This window comes from Aphelocoma coerulescens, chromosome 1A (genome assembly GCF_041296385.1).
Source record: "Aphelocoma coerulescens isolate FSJ_1873_10779 chromosome 1A, UR_Acoe_1.0, whole genome shotgun sequence".
NCBI lineage: Eukaryota > Metazoa > Chordata > Aves > Passeriformes > Corvidae > Aphelocoma > Aphelocoma coerulescens.
Genome location: NC_091014.1, coordinates 50,769,135 through 50,790,058, shown reverse-complemented (window position 1 = coordinate 50,790,058; position 20,924 = coordinate 50,769,135). Strand labels below are relative to the sequence as shown.

Genomic DNA, 20,924 nt, shown 5'->3' with positions numbered 1-20,924 from the left:
ACAAATTACGTACATAACAGCATGTCACTAACATATCTAGTAGCTTCCAGTGATTTGCACTCAAGGATATCCTGAGCCAGAGCTGATGTCTTTGTGTACCATAGCACTTGGTAAATTTTTCCTTCATGATGCTTCAAGACACTTTCTGAACCTATAGAAACCTTCACTATCTGTGGTACCCTTAGTAAAGGAGTTCACACAATAAACCCTCATACCGAAAAGAGGAATAAATAGATCCATGACCTTTCTCTCTCAGAATGCATAAAAACCCCCACCTCATTTCACTTGCTGCTACCTGCAAGTTTCCTCAGTGCTTCCCTTGGAAGAGACAAGAATACTATATTGACAAAAGTAACCTATTCCTATTACTTTTGGTGCTCCAAAGCAGAGGATGTTGTAGTCATTCATGTTTTGGCCAGTGCTAATCAGCTGCAAATGCTGGCTTCCAATTTAGAACATTGTTACTTGAAAACTATTAAAACTCCATATTATTTCTTACCTAGAGAAGTCAAGACACCTTCTGTATTTAAATACAGTTACAAAATGCAGAGGAAGGGGTTTTTTCTTTTAAGTCAGTGTTACTTAAGAGCAGCATTTAAAAAATTCAGATAGGACATGGTGAAGATAAGTAGAAGTTACTGGAAGTTGGTTAAATAAATTTCCTGTGAGCAGATAAAATAATCTTTATAATTACTCTGTTCCAGCAGTAGTTTCAAGATTAAAAAAATACAATTCACAGCCATTCTCTACACACAGGATCAGAACCATAACTGCTGAAAATTGACTTTGTTCCCATAAGTCACCACATTTACTGCAGCTGGTCACAAGACCAACTTTCTGGGTCCTTGGGAGAAGCTCGGGTGGCCTTGTGTGCACTGTTTCAAGGAACTGTGTTTTCTTCCAGCAAGTAGTCTCTTTCCACATTTTGTGTTTGAGGCATCACCACCCCAAGTGTCAACCTCCAGCTTCTCTAGAGTGTTGGCAGCTGATCCCACTGGTAAAACCCATCTAGGTTCATTGAAACAATGGGGCTGAGGGCTTTACTGTGGAAAGAGACATGAAGTTCTTAGCCTTCATTACATAATTAGCGAGAAGGAACATTTTAGAGAAGATGAGGTAGCAGCTGGTTAAATATTTTAGCCATCTGTGGGAAACCAGAGGAGGAGACTGCCTCATGCTCACTAATATCTTAACTGAGCATACTACATTTTGTGGGTTATTCAAAACAAAGTTTAGGTGGGGAATTATTGCCTCAGAAAAGCTGGCAGGACACACCTAGGACAGAAACTGGGTGATTAACCCAACAGGTGCTCTGTCCAGCAGGCAGGGTCCAGACTTGGTATAGCAGAAGCAGAGGGAGAACTGCACATCCCCAAGGGATTCAAACAAAGAGATGCTACTAATTTATTTGTGGCAAATAAGGTTTCATTAACAAGAGGGTAGCTAGGACACCCCTATTCCCTCAGAGCAAAGTCCAGCTGTAGAAGGAAGGCCATGTCTCGGATTTGCAGTGAGTAGTAGCCTTGCTCTTGTTCCAGTGCTAGAGGCAGCAAGGCTGCAGGTGTGGGAGGGGGCACCCTCTCCAAGTCTCACTCCCCATGCCCTGCACCCAGCTGCCTCCTTTAAGCTCCCTTTGGAGGATGGTGGCAGTGGCTGCCAGGGCTGTTCTGCTCTCTTGGGGCTCCCGACGTGCTTGTGCTGCTTCTGCCTGCAGTTCCTCCGAGGGTTACTGTGCCTGGCTTCCCCTCTGCACGCAGTGCTGGGCGCTCAGCTCCTGGCCATGCCAGACTTCAGAAGATGTCAACACAGAGATGTCCTTATCGAGGATGCAGCCTTGTATGGTTAGACAGAAATGTCAGTGGTGTATTGTGAGAACTGGAGCTATAAATACAGAAAATAAGGGTGACTTTGGTATGTTTTCCCATTAAAATTTTTATTGGGCTTTTTAGAGACAGAAATATCAGAAGGCTGCTTTAATGACAATGACATTCTTCAAGAGTCTCTGCAAAAACTGAGCCCTAAAACTTCTGCACTACTAGCTCATGCTTCTCCAGCCTTGAGGCAAAATCATTCTGTCAGGCTGTGAGAAGTAAAAAACCTTTTGAGCTTCCCATTTCTGACTCTGAAACACAGGGAAGTTCCCCATCCATAGAAACATTTAGAGGCTTTTCCAAAGCTGATGGAAGAGGAATCATAGGATTAGTAGTACCTGACATCTGAATGCAGAGCATAAGGAGTCCAGCTGCCTCCCACAACCCATCTTGTCACACAGAAGGGGAGCAATACTATAGTACCTGGTGCCAGGAGCAGCACAGAGGGGTCCAGGATGCTCATCCACAATGACGTCTTTGTATGTCAGGATAAAGTCTCCCTACATGGAAGTATTTTCTAGAGTAGGAAAATGAGTAGTAAGCCCCTCCCCAGCTGCTGGGATGGAGTTACTTGGAAAAAAAGCAGTGTTATAACATGAGTTTCATCTTTTGGCAGCTGTTCCATAAATAAGAGCTTCCTCTTCCTGAAAGCAAAGACAAGGGGTTTTGTGAAAATATTTTGTACCTTTAACATTATCAAGTATTATTCAAGTATTTTCCAAAACTGCAGAAGAAAACAGCTGCTGGGTCCTGCTTTTGACCAGAGGAAGTCATAGTCAGGACTTTGAATTATACAAGCACAGAGATACAAATAGCTTGTTTTTATTTATTTTGTTTTCTGAAATCTATAAAAATAAACATCTTCAAGACTATGAGGCTTTGCCAAAAGTTAAAAACATAACTGAAGAAGAAAGCAGCAGCCACAGACTGTTTCTAACCCAAATTTAACATAAAAAAAACCCAGCCTAGCCACAGCAGAGGAACCAGTGCTTTCCGCTGTACAAACTCACTTAGCTCTCACCTCACCTCACCTCACCAAGAAAATGTTTGAATGCAAAAAGAAATTAAGAACATAATTCATTATCATACTCTAAATGTCACATAGCCCTTTTGTTGTCTATCAGGTGCTTTTTGTCATGCATGCTCCACTGTCTTGACCTGAAAACCACACTTTCTGTCTCAACCTATTAAAACATTTGTGAGGCATCACCCTGATTTTTCTGCTGAAGGGCATGCTGTGTCCCAGGAACATGCAAGGCACAAGCAAAGAGAATTATTAAATGATTTTCAGTCTGTGGTCTACAGTCTGCAGGGACTTCATGAACTATTTCTAAAGAATACAGGAAAAACAATCAAGGCAAGCAAGATGCTTGTCACTATGCTTTGATTTCATGGTCAGCCCACTAGAAAAAAATTTTGAAATGTTTAGGGAAAAGATAGAAGAATTCATCCAAGGTTGGAGGCAGGCTAGAAAAGTCCATGAAGCCATGTAAAGAGCAGGAACTTGTTTCATACATACTACTTTCTGGGCTATAAGTGTTTCAACTAGCTGAAACATGAACCTATGGTAATTTTATATAGCTTCTCAGCAGCATTTTGCAGTCCATGCAGAATTCTTGCTGCTGCACCAATTTTCTCAGCAGCATCCATGCCAGATAGCTTAAAGCTAGTGCAGTGTTTTCATCATCTTTCAGTGCTACTTTATTTCAGCTGTTGTCATTTCAGTGAGCCAAGAGGCTTTGCTTTTACCTCAAAAGTAGGAACATTGTTGAACTTTTTGGTTTTTGCATTACAGATCTGCTATGCTGATTTACACAGTCAGCCCCAGATCTTCTTGACTCATTAAGCATCACCAGATCTACTCCATGTTGTCCTAATCTGGGTACAGCTATCTTGCAACAGAGAGACTAAAATAACCTCAGCTGCCTTAGTATTTGTCATGTTGTTTGTTATATCACAGCTCTGTTTGGTGCAGAAACAGGCAACAGAGCCTGGTGCAAAGGCTACAAAGTTAATGCCCAGCAAAATAGCTCTGCATTGAGAAACAGCCTATCACCTCAGCACAGCAGCCTGGTCAGCTAATTTTCCTGCAGAGAAAAGGAGTCACCAGTGAAACTGCTGTGCTGTCCTCTAGGTTCAGACTGCTATCTCAGCACAGCACTGCTCAGGTATTGCAGCTCTAACTGGAGCCAGCCCTGTACATCTGAGCTATGAACTACAGACATGACACCCATGTGCCAGTCCAGAAATCACTGAAGGGATGCGGAGTATTTTACACAGACCACATCACCTCTACACAACAAGTTTCCACAAAGAAGTAAACGAGAAAATAACAAAATATTTTTCCATCTCTTGTGCTGTGGAAATGTAAATCCGAGTTCATGGTCTTTAAGATGCTATGCAATCAGGATAGCTGATCTCTAAAAGCTCCTGCTTATTGATGCAGTGCTGTAGGATCAGAGCTTGCCATCAGTAGGCATGTACTGCCTGCTCACCTTCCCTTTTGTAAAACAAAATTTTTCACTCCCTAAAGCATCTTCCCCATCAGCTTTTCTCACTTCCTCCCCTATTTCTGTGCCATTCTGGAAAGCTGGTCACTGTTCCTCCCAGCACTGGTGTCATATTGTTGCTCACAATCAGCCTGCATTCTACAATTTTGGGGTGTAACAGAGCGAAGAAAGACTTCTAGCTGCACTGTATCTTACAGAGGTCTTTCTAAGACACAAGACCCTTAAGAACCTGGTTATCCCAGGGCTTCCATATCCTGGATGGCTGAGTATTAAATCAGAGGCAATCTTTACTGCAAGTCACAAACTCAGACACTGTATTAATACTGAAATGCATCAGCCCTGCTACCACTGCTCTTCCACCAGGCCCTAATCACCCCAGATGGCAATGCTTTTATTAACCTCTCTGTTCTCTGAGTACAGCCAATCTCTGTGGAGTTTATAGCTAAGGAAAAATTAATTATTATTTCATTTTAAAAAATCAGAAAAAGTAATTGAGTTATTAAGTAAACCCCAAGTTTACAAAACAGCCACACAGCCAGCGATATCAAGTCAAGAGTGAGGAGGAAGGAGAAGGGATTAGACACATCAGCCCTAGACAGACTGCCACATCCCTACCTTGTTCTTGTTCATGTACTTAGATTCCAAGGTAATCTCTCTGATTTAGAAAGGTTTTGAGTCAAACCTCTGAAGGCTGGAAGCACCACTGTGGGCTTGCCCTGCATCCTTCCCTAGGGTTCACTGTCAGAAGATAACCGAAACACAACAAGAGGGTTGTGAAACCTTGGGGCTGGCCCTTATGTTCTAAGCTCTTTCAGAAGCTGAGGAAGGAATTTCTCTTACTTCTGCTGCCCCTGAAGTTAGAAAAAGACAAGTGAAAAATGTCCTGTGAAAAATCATTGAAACCAGTAGAAAACTGGCAGTCAGGGTAGAAGACTGTGTGGACACAAGCATGGCACTGGCAACAGCAGCAGGGATTAGCCAAAGGGAAGGGGAGGACAGGGAAGGGGGGGAAAATGTGGCAGAGGGAAAAAGGGAGAGAAATTATTATCTGGAGCTCATGTTCTGCCCTAGATGTGGCCATCTCTGTGGACATGGTTATGACAGATTCACAGAACAGTAAAAATCTAGAGGAGCCACTTTGCTGGGTGGGGGGACAGCCCCTGCAGCCCCCAGCCCTCTGATGGGGGTTGGGTTGAGCCCCCTTCACACACCATCTTCCTATGCTTGGTTACACAGGCAGCATGGTACATGTCTCCAAGGATGGGATTCATCTCTCCTGGCTTTAGGTACCTACAGCATGACTGCCAAGGGGGATCTAGGCAACAAAACTGCTGGAGCTGAAAGACATACTCATCTAACCAAACACAGGCATCTGCTTGAGCATGAGATGAGTTGTGCTCTAGTCTCAGCAACACTGATTAACTCTTCACGAACAAGGGAAAAACCCTAAGGTGTCTAGCTCAGACACGGGCATTTGCATGTGATTAGAGGTCAGTGCCATACTCAGAATCCAAAAATAAAGTAGACTGGAATGCAATGAGGACCAATCCTGGCAAAACAATGACAGTGATAGTCACTGTCACCAACACATAGCTGAGGAATGTGGATAAAAATAAAACCTGTGGGAACAAAACAAAATCTGAAAGCACTACAATAACTGTTGGTTAAATAGCACAATATTTACTGGCATTGCCATAACATCCAAAAACCTTTAGCAGGGTTCAAGGCTTTGCTGTGCTAAGCACTGACCAACCATATAACAAAAAGACACTCCTGATCCCTGGAGATCATGTGCAGGAGCAGTAAGATCCATGTGTGGTCACTGCCCATTTTCTGTGACTCTTTTTTTCCCCAACCATTTCTAAAAGTGTCTCAGCACTGCCCATTTCTCTCAAGGGGTTGTGCTGGAGTACGGTAACATGATATGGGCAAGCATTTATGTTAAAACAGGATTGCCTCAGAAAAAGGCATTTATTGTTGCTTGCAAACTTTCTGGCATTGCAAGGCCAGGTTTGTACCATGACATTTCAGATTTCCTTCCAGGGGATCTCACGTTGTTTCAATGGGTCTCAAGAACTTCAGCCTAGACTTTAAAACAGATTGAAATTACAAAGAAAAATATTAGAATTATTCCCCAAGTATGTGAGGAAACTTTTTTATATATACAAGAACCAGAACATTTGGAGGAAAATAGGGAAGAAACATATTTACAGACCTCCTTTATAACTCAGTAAACAGAAGAAGGAATTTAAACATTACGACAGGCTCAAAGCAACTTGTTGAAGAAAGCAGAAAAGTATTTTAAATATTTTTTTACTTCTTCTGTACAACAGGCTTGAGTTCAGGTGGGTGTCAAGTGCCCAGCTCCACATATCTTCAAGAACTATTATGTTTAGTCTTTAAAATAAAGTTTTTTAAAATATTTTTAATCCACATAGAAGACTTTTAATACACAAGGGTTTCTTTGCACTTGCAAATGAAATCTTCAAAGAAAGCCCAGGAGGCTTATTAAAGTTGGAGCTGGAAAAAAAATGAAGAAACCTAAGCACGGACACAAGATCAGTATTGGCTGCTAGAGATGTGACGCTGTGAGACGGCCCGAGAGAATAAAATGTCTGCAAAGAGCAGAAAAGAACAAAGTAGAAATAACTGGATTTAAAGGAGCTTGCTTGACATGGAGCTTCTCAAATACCTGTAAAAATTCATAGAGATTTACCAAATCCCTTAAGTAAGTCAGTTGTGTAAGTATCCAGAGAGTATATTATTTTTATTTAGCTAGAAGTATCTGGAATACATATATTCTTAAACAGTTTGCTTTCTGTAAAATGGAGGATGCACCTCTGAGAATTGTGCAATCAAAGCAAAACATGGAAATTAAGTCAGAAATAGGAAAATGTGTCAATGGTTGCATCAGAGAGGAGCAAACTGAAACAAACTTTCAGTGCAGCATTTTATCTTTTCGTAAGCTATATTATAGCCAAAGGAAAACAGCAAAGAAAGGAATCAGGTCAATTCAAGACATGATTTATTTTGAACCTTCTCTGTAGCATGTTTAACATTAGCACGTTTCACTGTGCTGCTAAGAATAGTCCTATAGAAACCCAGAGAAATTTAAAGCATGTGTGCATGTTTGCACTGGGCGAAAGGCACCTCACACAAACCAAGTCTTCATTATTGCACCATAAAGTGACATTTAGACTCCTTCTTTGCCTCCAGGGACAGTCTTACAGAGTAATGAATAGGTATTTAAATCATTAGCACTGAGGAGAAAAATTTGCACAAAAGATGGACTTCATGGAAGAAAAGGCAGTTCAGACTGTTTGTTACGGCTCTCAGTAAGCAGATGGCCGTGAAAGTTGGCTCAATACAAATACTGATACTGTTTTGCTGGTTTTGACATATTTAAACTGCATGCTGGAAGGTGTTTGAGCATTCACAGCTGAGTGCCATGCCCAAATGAAACTGCTCTTATTTGCAGCACAACCAGCATTTGTACATAGAAATGCAACAAGAAATGCAGGGCTCATCTTCCCTGCAGAGTTAAATTAACTTTGTAATGTTGTAAATTGAACGTTGCCTTTATATTAAGTCCTGCTGACACACAATAACCTCACTCAAGCACGATGTAGGACAGATACAAGATAGAAATAGATTAGTGTTGCCAGCCCTCACGCACCTTACCATAAATTCCATGCATGAAAAAAAGATGAAATTCTGCCAGAATTCACAGTGAAATGGTTTACAGAACAATCTCTTGTATCTTTTCTGGTAATTGCAACCCAAAATGATCCCTGCAGTTCTCTGCCCCAGCAATCTGTCAGAAGCTCCCTTTCTCTTTTATCTTACAGCAGAAGCAGCAGAAGAAAAAACTTTGTTTTTTCTCCCCCCAAAACTGTGTGTTTGTGCAATTAATAGGGGTTTGCACACTGCCAGATCACTATGCTGCAAAAGTTTAATCTTGATCACGTGTGGGCATATGACAGCATTTCTGTCAAATCAGACAGGGCACAGGATGGAGTTTTCACTGTCTCTTCCTATTAACATGAAGTTTATGTCAGCCAGGGGAGAGTGGATGACACCCGATCTCTCACAAAGCCGAGCAGTATGAATTTAACCCCTTATATTGCTCTGAACGGATCAAAGAGGGCAGAAGGAGTCTATGGTAGGTCAACACTCTGCAGCCTGGGGCTGTGCCATTCTGGATGCCATGAGGACAGCCCAAAAAGGAGGACTGAACGAGCCAGCCAAGGGCTCACAGCAGCACACAATCCCAGATGTCAGCTTACACCGGCAATTTTAAAATGGATTTGCACTTGGCATCCTTGTTTGAGTCATGTCGCACCAGCCTGTGGTGCTACTCTTCATTGCTTTACCTCACACGAGATTACCTCAGAGCGAAATAATTCAAAACATAGTTCTGAAATAGCTCTGCTTGAACACCGCAAATGTTCCACCCTAAGGTACAAGGCACACAGGAAGCACTTGCCTCCCTGGATCAAGAAGGGAAGCTCAGAGCCATCTCCCGGCCTTCCCTGACAGACTGCTACCATCTCGTGGCCATTCTTGTTCTCTCTGTTGGCATCAGCACCCGACCTTTTTAAAAGCCAATTCTGTTTTCCCCCGTTCTCTTAGCTGTTCTACTAGAAATGAATGATTCTTAGGGAAAGAAGTAGCAAACCCAAAGGACTTTATGTGTACTGTGACACTGCAAAATGAATAAAATTAAAGAAAAACGTGCCAAAACCATTTTTCATAAAGTTTACACAAGGATCGGAAAATAGCACCTATCATTTCATTTTGCAAAAGCAAATAAAACTCTTATAAGGAAATATAACACAGATCCTTTAAAAACAAATAAATAGTTCATGAAGAACAATATCTTTAGTATCAAACAAAGCTTTAAGTGCGTTCACCCTAAACTCCTGCCACCCTTAATTCACTCAGAAACAAATTAAGACTTAGAGAGAGAAACAGTTTGCAACATAAAGCTTAAAGAAAACATTTTAAATCAAGCTGCTACCAACATAAGCATTTCTTCCCATGAAATAATACAAAAATTCTCACCAGAGGTACCCAAAGTTTCCTGGAGATCCCAGGCTAAAGTTTAGGCTGTGAAGTTTCCCCCGTCAGCAGCAAACTTTAGAGCTCATGTAAGGGATAATGCTGCCCAGCAGACAGGACAGATTTATGATATAGTTTTCATTGGCAGTTCTTCCACTCCAAACTCTGGGCAAAGTCATTCCTGTTTCCTATCTCTATTATCTCTGCCTCTCCTTTTCACCTCTCTAGAAGAAGGGTAGACTCTTAGCAAAACACTGCATCTTACACATGATTCCAATTGAGATGATGATCTTTTAGTACCATGATGATAGAAATAAAATTGGATAATTGCAATATGAGCATATGACTGGGTTTATTTGGTTTGTAGTTAGATTACAGAAATTAGTGTTTATACAAGGGAAGTAAACCTGATCATTTGACCGGCATTTTGGGAAAAGAAAAAAGTAATTCTGGAAATCACAGGATATTGATCATTTAATATTAATTTTCATCCCGCAAAACAGAGTAATTTTAAGGGTTTTTCAGGATTTTTCCCCACTATTTGCTCATATTACAATGGCTTTCTTGCAGCACACAGTAGTACTGTAAATATAGTTATATTAAACACACAATTTTAGCTCATTATAAGTAGGGAAGCATTATGGTTTGAATATTTTTTCTCAGAGACATAATTTATCTCGAACATTTTAGTAGCATGGCACAGATGTTCCACACCTGCTTGCCTCTCAGGGCCACCTTCACTACGGAGAGAAACACATACTTTGCTTTCCAGTGCTGAAGGTGCAGAGTCTGACCCTAGAGGGGGTTGTATAACCACATGTGGAGTGTGATAATGACAGGGAGGAAACAACTTTTCCACCTGTATGAAGAACCGATGGTCAGTCCCTTGTGTCATCTACAGACTGATGCAACGATAGCAAACATTGCTGATACAGAGGCCATGGCATTCGCCTTGTGGCAGCGAACAGCAGAACCCCCATGACTGTTTAGCCCTGGAGACACTGTTTGTGGAGCTCATAGGTGTTCTGTTACACCCATGATCAAGAGCACACAGGAACACATTGAGCACTCTAAAGGGCAGGTTTGAGTTACCCCTCTTCTGCTCAGTAGAGAACACACTTACCACCCACAGTCCCTTCTGTAGCCACATATCCCCTTTGTGACTTGCTTTGGCCAAGGTCCAGGGGGCTGGACTGTCATGCCTGCCTGCAATTCAGAGAAATCCTGGGCATGTATATTCACACATAACCAACTTGGACTCCCGTGTTAGCCAAGGAACTCACCATTGGTGCCTCTATAACCAGTGGAGGAAAAGCAGCTCTTCCAGAGAGCAAACCCAAGCAGATACAAAATTCGGTGTTTTGGATGGTTCTTCATGAGTATATACCTTCATGGACAACAGAGGAAGCTGGAAGAGTCCAGCCAGTTTGCTTAGATGGCTGTGACCTCCAACACCACAGTTATTCCTTAACTCCTGCACAAATTGACCTTTCTGTTGGGCCTTCATGGTATAACCCACCAGATTTTCCTGCTCATGCCTCCTCAAACAGCTGAAAAGCACCCTGTCTCAGTTATACAGGGGCATGAGGACTATCCAGGCATGGGATAATGATGGAGTACATGATTATGGACATTAGGCTTAATTCTTCTGCAGGCCATAAAATAAACCAAAAGAGGTAGCTCTTCTCTCTGAAAATAAACAAAATCAAGCTATCCTACTATCAACTTTCAATTTTATTTTAGTATTTAAATGTAATTGGTTTAGGATGAAGACCCCCCCCCCCCCCCCCCCCCAATTTGTGACACAAGACAGTCGGCACTGTTCTTACATATTAAGACCCTTTCAATTATTCCCTTACATTTTCCCTGTAGAACCTCAAAGTGGAAGAAAAGACAAGGGAAAATATATTAATGATCACATTGCTGTGAACCTCTGAACAAAATCAGAGGTTGGTCTACTCATATTTAATGGTTCTTGACCTAGCTGAGTATTTATCTCAGTCTCACCTTGCAGCTCACCCTTAACCAGCAGTTACTGAGCCAGCCATCCCTTAGAGTTAGGTATCCACTACAGTTTAAAAATGGGTTCATCAGTTTTGTGTTTAATTCTTTTACTTCTCATATATGATGTCATCTACACTTGAAACCAGATCTTTCAGATGAAGATCTTCTGTTTATTAGGGGTTTTTGTCTGTTGTGAAGAGAATTAAATCTAGAAATCAGGCCTAAAGCAATGAGAATTTTTTTTCTAGTGAAAAATATGTGCTACTGCTGCTGGTATCTGATTCAGACCCAAAGCAAATACAAATTCGCATGAAACCAAACTTCTGTCTTTTGGCCTGATATAAGCAGATAGTAGGAAGGATGGGGAATGCTTTGAAAGTGAATCCTTTCATATCTATGATCCTATGACAAGTAATTAACTCTGAGCAGTGTTGCAGTCAGTGCACAGTACCAGCAGTCCCAATCATCCAATTAATAGATTTTTTTCAAAGCCTTTTCTCTGCCTATCATTCAAGTGGCTTTTCCCAGCTTTGAAGAATTCCTGGCTGACAAGCAAGTAACCCCCCACCGACGTCAGATGTCTCTTTGTTACCCCTAAAACATGGTTTGTCCAGCTGTAGGCATTCATTTCTACACAGAACACCTCCTTGCTGCTGTCTGTATAAGCCTGTGTTTGTACCACACAAAGGCAAACAAAATAAACCAAGTTAGCCACACATGTCAATTAGAGAAATTGCTATCACAGCTAAACTAAGTGAAACAAAGCTGCAGCAGATAAAGTTCAGACTTTAGTCCTGAGGTCTTACAGATTCAGCCCAAATCTCATGTCCTGTTATTAGCAATGTCAATACTGTATTTCAGGGATATAGGGTTAAATATAAATGTCAGCTAATAAATAACTGCTTTTATGCAGTCTGTACAGAAGTCCTAGTGCAAGCCTATTCTGAGATAGTGAAAACTAAGGCAGTTTGTGTGCTTTATATATACAACAAATTGCAATTCAGAAATAATAAAAAAAATTGAAATGCATAGAGGTGAGACTAAGACATCTGTGCCCTTATTCTGCTACCTTTTCCAGAGTGGATGCCCCCTACCCCTGAATCATTGTACACTACAACAGGTTTGGAGACAATGCTGCCATAGCAAACTCCTGAAAAAGGATATTTTATTTAGAACTGATTTATCTAGGAGATGGTGGGAACAGCCTAAGAAATCTTGCTGTCAGATGTAGATACATGAAGCACTTGCTGTGATCTCCTTTACAAATATCATTCAAAGCCTGATGAATCAATATGATTTTCTATGTTATTTTAAAGAGCACTTGGAAATAAATTATTTTCCTGTAGACGGGGAAGGAAATTAGTTACACAGTTACATACCTGCCTCATCATCTTTAAGTCCTGTTTGTACTGTTACTTATTTCAGAAGCCCAGATCAGCTCAAGCCATTGTTCTCAGTGAAAAACAATGTGAACCAGCTTAAAATTAGTTTGTTGAGAAAATACAAACAAAGAAAGATAAGAGCCAAAAAAGTAAGTGAAAAAAGAGATGTGTAACTGCGACATCAACACTCAAGTCTGTGTTGGAGGAATATTTTGTTTTATAAACAGAACCTGCTCAGATTGGATCAGTTCTTGAATACAGGATTCTCTGTCTGGCAAGGATTCATTGGACAGAATTGAAGGAAGTTAGTTGCCTTATTCTATTGTTGCTGGTTGAGTATCAGAGTTATTCATTCTTTCCTGTGTTTGCTAAGTTGATCCAGTTGCCTTGGATGAACTTGGAACTTCTGGCAGTTGTTGATTTTGGTCCTGGGATACTTTTACATGGATAAGAAAGGATTATAATAGTTTTGCAATCCTAGGATAACTAGCTGTGGCCACAAAATGTTCAGAAGAACAAAACTGAAAGGGATCTGGTACCTTTCTTGAGGCCAACACAGTTAGTCAAGGTTTGCAATAGACAGAAAAGCACTGGTACTCTTTGAGGTAAGTTTATTCAGAAATTAGCTACTTCTGCATTATGGGCATATTACCTGTCACAAGTAGGTTGCTACACTTGCTACTCAGGAAAACTGGTAACTGCTGTGCAGAAAGGAACCTCTGTCCTTTGCAACTGGATACGCTAATTTATTGCAAGGGATAAGATGTGGAGGAACACTCTGAATCCCAGCTCCCTGCCTTTTTGTAAACAAGGACAGGGATTTCTCTTACAGTCTTTTAGTTGCTGTTCTTTAAAAATTCAACTTTCCATGTTTTTTATTACTGACTAGAACTTCATGCACAGGCAACTGGAAGTGATTCTTGTTTCAGCCTGTACAGCTCTTCAGCAAAGGGAGTGTTGTAGTATTCTGGTTCTCAGGCTTCATTAATGAAACTTTCCAACCAAGGAGAAGAAAACTGATGCCTTTAAGTGTGGCCAGTTGACCCTCCTGCTCCTGAGGAATGACAGGCAGGCAGTTAGCAATTCCTGGGATAGCAAGCATCAAGCTGCAGTAGAACATGAGTGCTTGCTTAGCACTGAATGTGTTCTCTAGGTGGTAATCATGTACAAAAACTCACGACATTTCTTAAGCACCTCCTTTTAAAGCATAGTGTGGAGAATGCTTTTAGAAGCTCTAGTTATTACCAGAAGTTCTAATCAAGATACCAGTTGCATTACTGACATGCTTGGTGAGATTAGGCATCTTTTCCCAGCAGTTGCTTAGACTTTGATTTATAACAGTGTGAATCAGATTTGCACCTGATTCACTGTAGGGTGCTTTTTCATGGCAGTGCACATTATTTGACACTATCTCATACTACAGTGCTAACCAGCATCACACTGCCTGCTCTCTGCCTGCTAATGCTGTGTTTGAGTACTGGCTGACCCCACACCGACCTCCACACAAGCAGACACACAGTGGTACTACTTCCAAGCAAGCCATACGCAGGCAGGGATGCTGTAGTGCTTCACTACTGTCAGCTTTGCCAAGTAAACAGCCTGTACAAACATGGCTTGTGGCCACTGTTGTACTCAGAAACCAGTGCTAAGGAACAGCATGAGAAATGGCTGGTAGAGGACTGGAAATTAATCAAGTACTACCAAAACAGTGTGGGGCAAGACAGACATCATTATTTCTCACTCACTTGGGTGTTTCAGTTCCTTGACCAAGACACCTGCTACTTTGTCCACTACTATTATTACACCTGCAAGAACCTGCAGGAGTACCTGATGACCATCTCTAAAGGTCCAGTGCTGTCCAAATTCTGCAAGATTCACATCTCATGCTGTTCACTGTGAAACACAGTGTATATTTTAACTATCACCACCACTACCCCCCTCCAAAGTGGCAAGGGCACTGAGCAGAACGCTGCAATACTGATAGTGAGGGTGCATCCAGGAGAAAATAACAATTCCTGGATAATGAAGGGCTTTATGGATTTTATTCTTGGTGACTCAGGCAAAGCTCAACTCCTGAGGGACAATATTGTCTTGAAAGTGGTACCAATGTTGAATCCAGATGGTATGATTGTGGGAAATCACCACTGCTGTTTAACAGGCCTGGAGCTGTACTTCAAATACAGATCTATCATGACGAAATGTTCCCCTTCTATCTGGTATACCCAAAACATGGTCAAAAGGTAATCTCATTTTCTTTCCCTTTAGAATACCCTATTCTCCTTTCCACTATATCTTTGTTAGTTTGATGTCTCTATGTCCCTTATTATTTTTGTATTGCTTACATCTTTGCACTGCACCCAAGTCTTTCTGACTGCTTTGTTTAGGTTAAGTTTCTTTTCAGAGTGGTTTATTTTGTTCTTCAATATTGTGCAGGTTTTCTTTAATATATTTTCTCCTTTCTGGTAATATCTTCAAAATAGAAGAATTTTCTTTAAAACATTTTCAGCATATTTCTCCCCATGTCCTCTGCAAAAATCTACTTATCAAACTCCCTATTTCTTTCATTTTCTTCTTTTCTGGCATACAACCACTTTCCAGAATGAAGTTAGGTTCAGAATAGATTCCAGATGTCCTTTTAACAGCAAAGATTGCCAAGTTTTGCTTGGCAATCTTTGTATGTTTGTATGTTTTGCTACAAATGGCTTTGATTTCTTATGCAGACTTCCACTCACAAAGGCATTGATACACTGGATATAAAATTAAATCTTCTGGTATTAAACTAAACCTTCAACTGGTAAACCAAATCCCCCCAGTTTTACTTCTATAACAAATTAACAAAAAAAAAAAAGACTCTTGTGCAGAAAGTCAGTGTCAGAATTAGTATATTTAATGTTTTTCATCTTATTACAGCCTGTTTTAAATAATGTTTGTGTTCTTTCAAATGAATGTTTTGGCCTGTAGATCCCTAACTTACAGGAGACTGATGCTTCAGGCTGCAGACAAAACACCCATTTCAACATGAAGGACTTGGAGTCCATAGGACAGTATTTTCCCAATGTATTCTTGGACTATGGTGTAAACAACAAGCAGGTAAAGGAAGTTTCCCCTGGGCCTTTTCTCCTGCCTCATTAGTCCAGCTCTGAAAAACATAATAATCTATAGGTTTATAACAATAATAAAGTTGATAATGCCTTTCTTTAAGCAATACACTAAATTTGTGGTGTTTCTTATTATTATCTATGCCTGAAGGAACATAAGAAAGTAGTGAAACAGCAAACCAGGGTGAATTCCAAGGCCCTGAATTCTGTTGTGTTAAACTGGAATTCCAGGTCACTTAGAATTATTCAGATATGCCACAATTTATTGTATGTTCTCTGTATTTCATAAAGAATGCCACAGTAAATGTTAGAAGTGTTACTAAAATTAGACTTTTAAGAGTCACACTACTTAATTTAACAATTTTTAAAAGATTGCACACAAATTTTATAGTCAAACCTTAACAGGCAGTTCATTGGAAGAAGCAAAGCTCTGTATCTGCTCCAGGTGGCCTTCCTGAGGAGAGAAAAACTGCGTTGATACAGAGTTTGGTCTATTGCATCATTTAAATCAATATGCTTTTTTTTGCAGCCTTACATTTTGCAGATCAATCTAGACACAATATAAGGTGTATTATTTGGTTTTGTGTAAACCTTATTTCATTAACCATGAAAGGCACTATTCTGATTCCTTTTAGCCAAAGTGGTTAAGTTCAGGATCTGCATGCTGACCAAACAATACACCTATTAAACAAGATCAGCTCCTCCTGTACAGACTCTGGATGACTTGGAGATCAGATGTGCAGGTGATTTTAGAGAGGTGGGCATTGTGTGTTATGAAGAGCTGTGCCCCTAATGTGGTCATTTATTAGGGAATCAATCTTTTGTACATTTTTTGGGGGGGAAACATTAATGGGTTGGATCTATCTCATCAAATTTAAGCTGTCCAGAGTATAGAAATCAAGATGTGAGCTTTACAACTGGTACTGAAATGCAAAGAAACAAAAAGACACATGTATAAATTTAGATTAAAGGAAAAAATTCTTCACTATGAAGGTGAAGACTCACCAGAACAGGCTGGCCAGAGAAGCTGTCAATGCTTTGTCCCTGGAAATGTCCAAGGCAGGTTGGATGGGACTTTGAGCAACCTGGCCTAATGGAAGATGTCCCTGCCCATGGCAGGGGGGTTGGAACCAGATGATCTTTAATATCTCTTCCAACCCTGACTACTCTATGATTCTGTGATGGTTCTATGATCTTGATGCATCATCAGAGGATTAGGTCAAATGAGAAGGGCAGACCAGTCGTATTCATTTTCCCTGTAGCTTAACCCCAATCATCTGAAGGCAGTTTTTGTTCCAAAGAAGGTGGCTTTCCACCGTCAGCTTCATAGGGTCAGGATGGGGAGGGCACCGGCGTTACGCAAGAAGTATCATGCCCATGTACTTTGGTGTCAGTCATACTTTGCAACACACAGTTCAGACTGTTCAGGAGTTGTGTCCTCCTCTCACACATGCTGAAAAGTCATCACACTGGCACTAAGGGCCCATTGCCTATATCTAAGCTCATAGACAAATGCAGCCTCAGATTTAAAAGAGTGATTTCACAGGAGGACAGTGAGACATTTTATTTTCCTGTAACCTTTATTTATTTGTTTTGCTGAGAAAAAAAAAAGGGTTGAAGCATGTTTTTCTCCTTGTTTACTTGGTGTTTGTTTTTTTGCCTGTGATTGACATACTGTTGCTCAAGAGGTTTCCCATAAATACGGAAAGCAAACTCTTGTGAGTGAATGACTTTTGGAGAGGTTGGGGATGAAATTTAGACAACAATAATAGTTCCTGTAAAATGTTGCTTCCTGTTTATGACATAAATACAGTAAATAAACAACAGAAAAAGGGAAAACTTAGTAAAGGAGGAGATGTTCAGGACTGAACACCATTTTAGCCACCAAAGAGCCTGATCCTGTAAGGCTGTGCTTGCCAAGACCTATAAACACCTGTATACATTGCAAAACTAATAGTCAGGTCGAGCTTCACTAGGTCCTGTTCTGTAATTTTTGTGCTAAAATATAGGCAAAGACATCTTTCATGCAATGAAATTGGAGGGATTGCACTCATACATCTTTCATGTAATGAATTAAAGTTCTTTTTCTGGGTGTGTACCAGAAGCAAAACATGTCAGGGTGATTCTGTTACTATGTAAAGCAAGTAACAACACTTTATCAAATGGATCACAATTCCTTCAAGAAGCTTCTTAATTCTCTTCCTCTCATGATTATGTGCATTTTCCCATGTGGATCTACTTCAGTGACTAATTCAGTTTATTAGATCAAAAGACTTAACAAAATTTCTGTTGTTGATCTTGATAGAAGTTGTTAAAGGCATTTGAAAAAAGGTGAATAGCAAGGAATATCACAACTGCAGTAGAATTTTTGTCAGAAATTCATGCTGGAGCTGTATGTAGCCCTCACAGGCACTTTGCTGATGTTCGGCCCAGAAAATTATATGGCCCCAAGACATAGAATAGGAGCACTGTTACTGCTGCCTAGAGAAAGCAAACTGGTTTTGGGAAAAATGTCACATTGATGTTTCGATGGATAATATTCTTTTTATGTACATAAACTTTATAATGCTGATTGTTTTATTAATGCTTTCATTGGTTCAATAGGTAGACCAGCATTTCTCAAGATTTTTGCATTTTATGCCAATTCTTCTTTTTGGAAGCCCAAACATATGAAAAACAAAGCAGTGGCAGTTAATACTGCTGAGAAAGCACAGCTGTCCAGGTTCCCAGACTAAAAATAAACAAGCCATAGTGAGTAGGAAGTAAGGTCCCTTGTCAGTATGATACGTTTTTATCCAGGTTCATAAATCTTTACTGAAAAGAATAGCATAAGGGATTCAGTCTTGAGCAGCTTTCTTACATGTATTCCTTCTGGCATTGTGATTATCATGTTTATTTGCAATTGTTGGTTTGGTTTGTTGGGGCTTTTTAAATTTATAACTGTAATATTCCCCTATGAATCAAAATGGTTACAAACTATTTTCTCTGCAGAAAAAAAAAACCCTAAAATATCAGGAGAATATTTTCACAGCATTGCTAAGAACAGAAGTTATAAAAGCAAAAATACCCATATTTTTCATCCCAGGAGGAATATGCTGTGGCTATTTGGGTTTTTTTCTGACCAGAGACTGATATATGACAATTTAATTTAACCACTGTAACTTTACACAAACAATTTTGTCACCAAAAGAAAAATACCAGCTTTTACATGATAACTGTTTTCCCATTAGTTATTGAACTCTTACCAAGATTCCCGTGTGCCAGCCTGTTGTATACTCCCTGAACAGCCCCAAAAGTGGCTGACTGATAATGCCTTTTTGTCAACCAGTCTTTTGGAACTTGTAGTAATAATTCATTCCTGCTTCTGTTCTTTTTTAGAAACTCAAGGCACTACTCTGTTTCACAGGCTCAGGGTGCTGATAATTACCCTAAGATATTTCAGGTACCTGAGCCAGTGAAAAAAGGCAAACATTACAGGTTTGTTTAATTCTTTAAACACCAATAGGCCATTTTTTTTTATAATCTCAAACCTCAGTAAAGAGTATGTTCCACAAAGATAAGTATGGAGTTCTTTGGCTGGGATTTCACTCAGTCTCAGCATTTGGAAAAGCTCATTTTTCTGTAATTTAAACCGTCTTCATCACATTACTACACTATGATTTACTGATTGACAACAATCTCACTGAAGAAAAAATAAACCCAAGGCAAATTCCAGAGAGGTGAAAAAATATTTTCCCCTATTGGCAGTAGGGTACACGCATTTGTAATAACGTGCTCATTAGGTTAAATACTATTAATGAAATTCAACATCAACTGTATAAGGCACCTCTTTGCTTAGAATAAAAGGAGCTTCAAAATGTTGTAAATCTTCTTTGTGTCCAAGGGACACACCACCCCATACACTGTCAGACCTGGTTCATCTCACCTGTTGACCATGGATCTCACCCAGTGGTTCTGTGAGGGGAGGTGTTTGCAGTGTGGCACTAAAGCCAGCTGCAGCTGAGCTGGCCCGTGTCCAGCTGGTGAGACACATCTGCTGGGTCAGGTCGTGCTGAGAGAGAGCCCAGGGGCCTGGCCTGCAGCACTGGTTTGGGCACTTGAGGAGATGCGGTCCTCACCCGCCATCAGTGCGGGGGCTGTGCCTGTCACATCAGCCAAGGCACTGGAGATCCAGGTCTTGAGACAAAAGACACATCAGTCACCCTTAGCATGGAAGGGAGATGAAGTTAAAAGGGTGTGTGTCCCCTTCTCCCAGCCTCTGGGCACAGATCATTACAGCTGTAATAGTCTTCTGTGGGACAGGACGTCCAGTTAAGTAGAGTTCAAGTACAGTTTAAATATGGTACAGTTGAGTATATTGCAGTGTTATGATGGATAAGAGCATACCTGCCAAAGAGGAGATTAATAAAGAATGTCTTTTTAAATGTTTTAAATGTTTCTGCAGTCTTGGCAGCTTCCCAGCTGCAGATATTCATTCCTAGATATCGTGTTGCTATCCTAGCAAGGCTGCTAGTAGGACAAACAGTTCCAGATCTGCCCAGGACGACTAAAGGAAGGAGAGTTTTGCCCCTTACATCACTCAAGGTTTCAGAGGTTTCCTGGAGCAGCAGCCACCTTGCACTGTGCCTGCGTAAGCATGTTGGCTGCGGGCGAGGGGAGCTTGGGCGACGCTGTGTCTGGGAAGCGGAGGGAGGGGATCAGCGTCCCAAGTGCAAGAAGGGCCATGTTGTCTGCGACCTCTGGCAGTGCTGCGGTACCGGGGTCGGTGCTGGGACGGTCAGTCACCTGTAAAGAAGTGTCCAAACAAAACAAAACAAATTCATCCAAGCCCTCATGGACACCCAAGCTACTCGAATAGCACAAAAGTCACAGATGAGCTTACCCCGGTCACTTACTCGTGCTGCTTTGCATAGCAGGGAGAAGGAACGCAAACTTGACCCCGGCTCGGATTGTGCAGCTGAGCTTGGTTTGTTTACTTGCTCGTATTTAGCTGACTAT

General features: G+C 40.8%; 1 protein-coding gene and 1 long non-coding RNA gene across 3 annotated transcripts; one reads left to right on the top strand and one right to left on the bottom strand.

The window, feature by feature from the left end:
• Nucleotides 1–1,469: 1,469 nt before the first annotated feature.
• Nucleotides 1,470–20,900, bottom strand: LOC138103166 (uncharacterized). Of its 2 annotated transcripts, XR_011147670.1 has the most exons (5): nt 20,822–20,900; nt 19,852–20,711; nt 16,324–16,380; nt 15,803–15,967; nt 1,470–1,881 (listed from the first exon to the last, which is right to left on the bottom strand). It is a non-coding gene; the product is annotated as an uncharacterized lncRNA (long non-coding RNA). The 2 variants fall into 2 exon arrangements; XR_011147669.1 differs by lacking the exon at nt 1,470–1,881 and having other exon boundaries at nt 15,467–15,967.
• On the top strand, nt 14,111–15,462 carry AGBL3 (AGBL carboxypeptidase 3). Its single transcript, XM_069003744.1, is given in 3 exon segments — nt 14,111–14,117; nt 14,304–14,417; nt 14,420–15,462. Coding segments are annotated over 3 exon segments (774 nt in total). The 3' UTR covers nt 15,073–15,462.
• Nucleotides 20,901–20,924: the final 24 nt, after the last annotated feature.